Source organism: Buceros rhinoceros, unplaced genomic scaffold, assembly GCF_000710305.1.
Source record: "Buceros rhinoceros silvestris isolate BGI_N320 unplaced genomic scaffold, ASM71030v1 scaffold30563, whole genome shotgun sequence".
NCBI classification, from domain to species: Eukaryota; Metazoa; Chordata; class Aves; order Bucerotiformes; family Bucerotidae; genus Buceros; species Buceros rhinoceros.
In genome coordinates, this window is record NW_010404762.1 from 15,303 (window position 1) to 17,618 (window position 2,316).

The 2,316-nt window shown below is 46.4% G+C and overlaps 1 protein-coding gene across 1 annotated transcript in view; it reads right to left on the bottom strand.

The window, feature by feature from the left end:
* Positions 1-334: 334 nt before the first annotated feature.
* The window catches only part of SYT6 (synaptotagmin VI), a 15,144-nt gene continuing 13,162 nt past the window's right edge, over positions 335-2,316 (bottom strand). Inside the window, exon 6 of the mRNA XM_010133501.1 lies at positions 335-511. Coding sequence (XP_010131803.1) covers positions 440-511 — 72 coding nt within the window. The 3' untranslated portion in view covers positions 335-439. The remainder of the gene's footprint in view (positions 512-2,316) is intronic.

Sequence of the window (2,316 nt, forward strand, 5' to 3'; positions counted from 1 at the left end):
AGGAGGAGCCTCGTGTGTCCTTCATGCTGCTCTCCCAAGTGGGGCGCAGGCAGCAGGGCCAGTCCAGGTGTCTCCTCTCTGGCGTCCCGTGCTGTCTGTGGACTCTCAGAGCACCTTTGCCCTTCTCTAGCCTTCGTACACACTAAGAACTATTGTACATGTTATTTTACAGGCCAAACTTCCAGACCATGTCTCAGTCCACCTTGTTCCTCTGGAAACAGATCCATACAGTAAAAGCCACGAAAAAAACATCACCTTGGGAGACATATTAGACAAAGACATATTTGACCACAAATCGGGTTCTGCTTTTACTTATGCAGGGACAGCTAGACTGGAAAGTCTCGCTGCTACCGCTGCCACTCAGCAACAAATCACTGAGACCATAGGCCAAGTGCCAAAGTGACTTGGTTTAGTCCCATTTTAGTTGCCACGCTCCGTATCATGGTGTGGGCGGTGGTTTGGGCGAGGGACAGGAACTCTGGCTGTCGAAGCTTGCTGCCCGGCCTTGCCACTGGTGGGAGAAAAGAAAGAAAGCGATTCCAATCAAACAGGAGAGATCATTTGAAATTCTTCACCTGCCTTCAGCGTGTGCCCATCTCCTGTTCTGCAGCACCCTCCTCTGCTCTACAGCACACTTCAACTTATTGAGCGCCTGCGTTTAACCACGCAGGAAGAATTACTGAACACTTCACTTTTTATTGCTTTGTAAATCAATTCACAGGGTGAGGACTGCTCACAGAAAAGGGAAAATAAACAGTGGCTCTGTGTGCTATGAAGACATTTGCTCTCAGTTTAGCTTTCTGGTTTCTCCTGGCTTAGTGTTGTTGCCTTTCTGTTGCAGAAATGCTGCCTAACTGCAAAATGTCTCGAGTCCTTCCAGCCTGGTAGTGCACCTACAGAAAAGCTGCGTCCACAGTGCCAGAATTTCTCAAAGTGAAAATCGGATCAGAGAGTGGGTGGACGTGGCAAATGCTCTTTTGCCATACTTACGGGATCACAGATTGTTAGTCATCTGCCTTGGGGCTGCTATTACAATCCAAACCCATTATTCCTCTTTTCAAGTACTTGCGCATCTCCCCATCTTGTTTTATTAAACCCACATGACACCTCCCAGAGTCAACAGGAGCCACAGCACTTCCACTGCTTTGCTCCCTGCCCCGGATCGATTTCCTCCTCTCCTGCATGAGCAGAAATGCTTTGCCGGCTGATATCCATGCTCTAGCATGCATGAATCTCCCCTCCGTGGGTGGAAATGCATTTGGCAAATCAAACTTCACTCTGGGTTTTGTCATTCGCTTCACAAGTGTGCGTTTGGATGGTTACAAAGAAGGGGCAGAGAGAGGGTCAAGGATTTGGCCGACTTTGTTCCCCAAAGAGACCAGTCAGAGTAAAGTAACTCACTTCACAGGTCTGCATTATACAGGCTGTATTTCATCAGGGCTGAGCAGAAATTAATGAATGAAGCAGCTGGGAAGTTTGTCCTTCCAAACAGGTGACCTTAGGTGAGAAAACAGTTTCTTCTACGTTTCTCATCTCAAATGTATTTGCTAAAATCCCCGAGGAATTGATAATATTACTACAACCTCCCCATGAGAATTACCGATAAACCAGCAGATAAGCAGAAATTACAGTAGAAACAGGCTTTCGGCAGAGTCCTCAGCTTGTTCCTTGTGTTGTTCTGCCTGCAGTCACAGTGACAATGTTTGCTACTCCAAAAATGTGGTGAAAACTCTTCTGAGAGTAGGTTCAAGTGACCAGTGTGCCAAGAGGAACCTGGAGATACTTTTCCTTCATTTAATTAGGAGAGGTGAACCATCCATTGTGTAATTAACAGTCAGAAATTAGGAACAGTTCAGTGAAAGTCAAACATGCCCAAAAGTCCGGCAGAGGCTGGTTTTGCATATCTTTAAAGATAAATGGCTGTTCTTCATTATGGGCATGACTTGGCTCTCAGCAAAGCTATCGGGTTTTATGTGGAGAAATAGTTTAAACAAATAAATGCTCCCATGCTGAATGTCAGAGTGACTCGGCAACATCAAAGACGCATTTTGCATTGCACTGATGATGCTGCTCCACAAGATCAGACAGAGTTTGTCTTTCACAGATAACAGAGAAATTTCCAGTTTTCAGAAGTCCCCTTCAAAGTCTGGAAAGATGTGCTGTAATTTCATATGTCTTTTTATAGCCGCATCTCTTAACCTGGCTGATGGACGTACTGAGAAATGCAGAAGAAATGGCAGTGGGTGGGAAGGCTGAGGCATACTTGGGAGGCTGAGGCCATGGCAGCCGCTGCCAGCAGGGCCCCGAGGCTAAAAA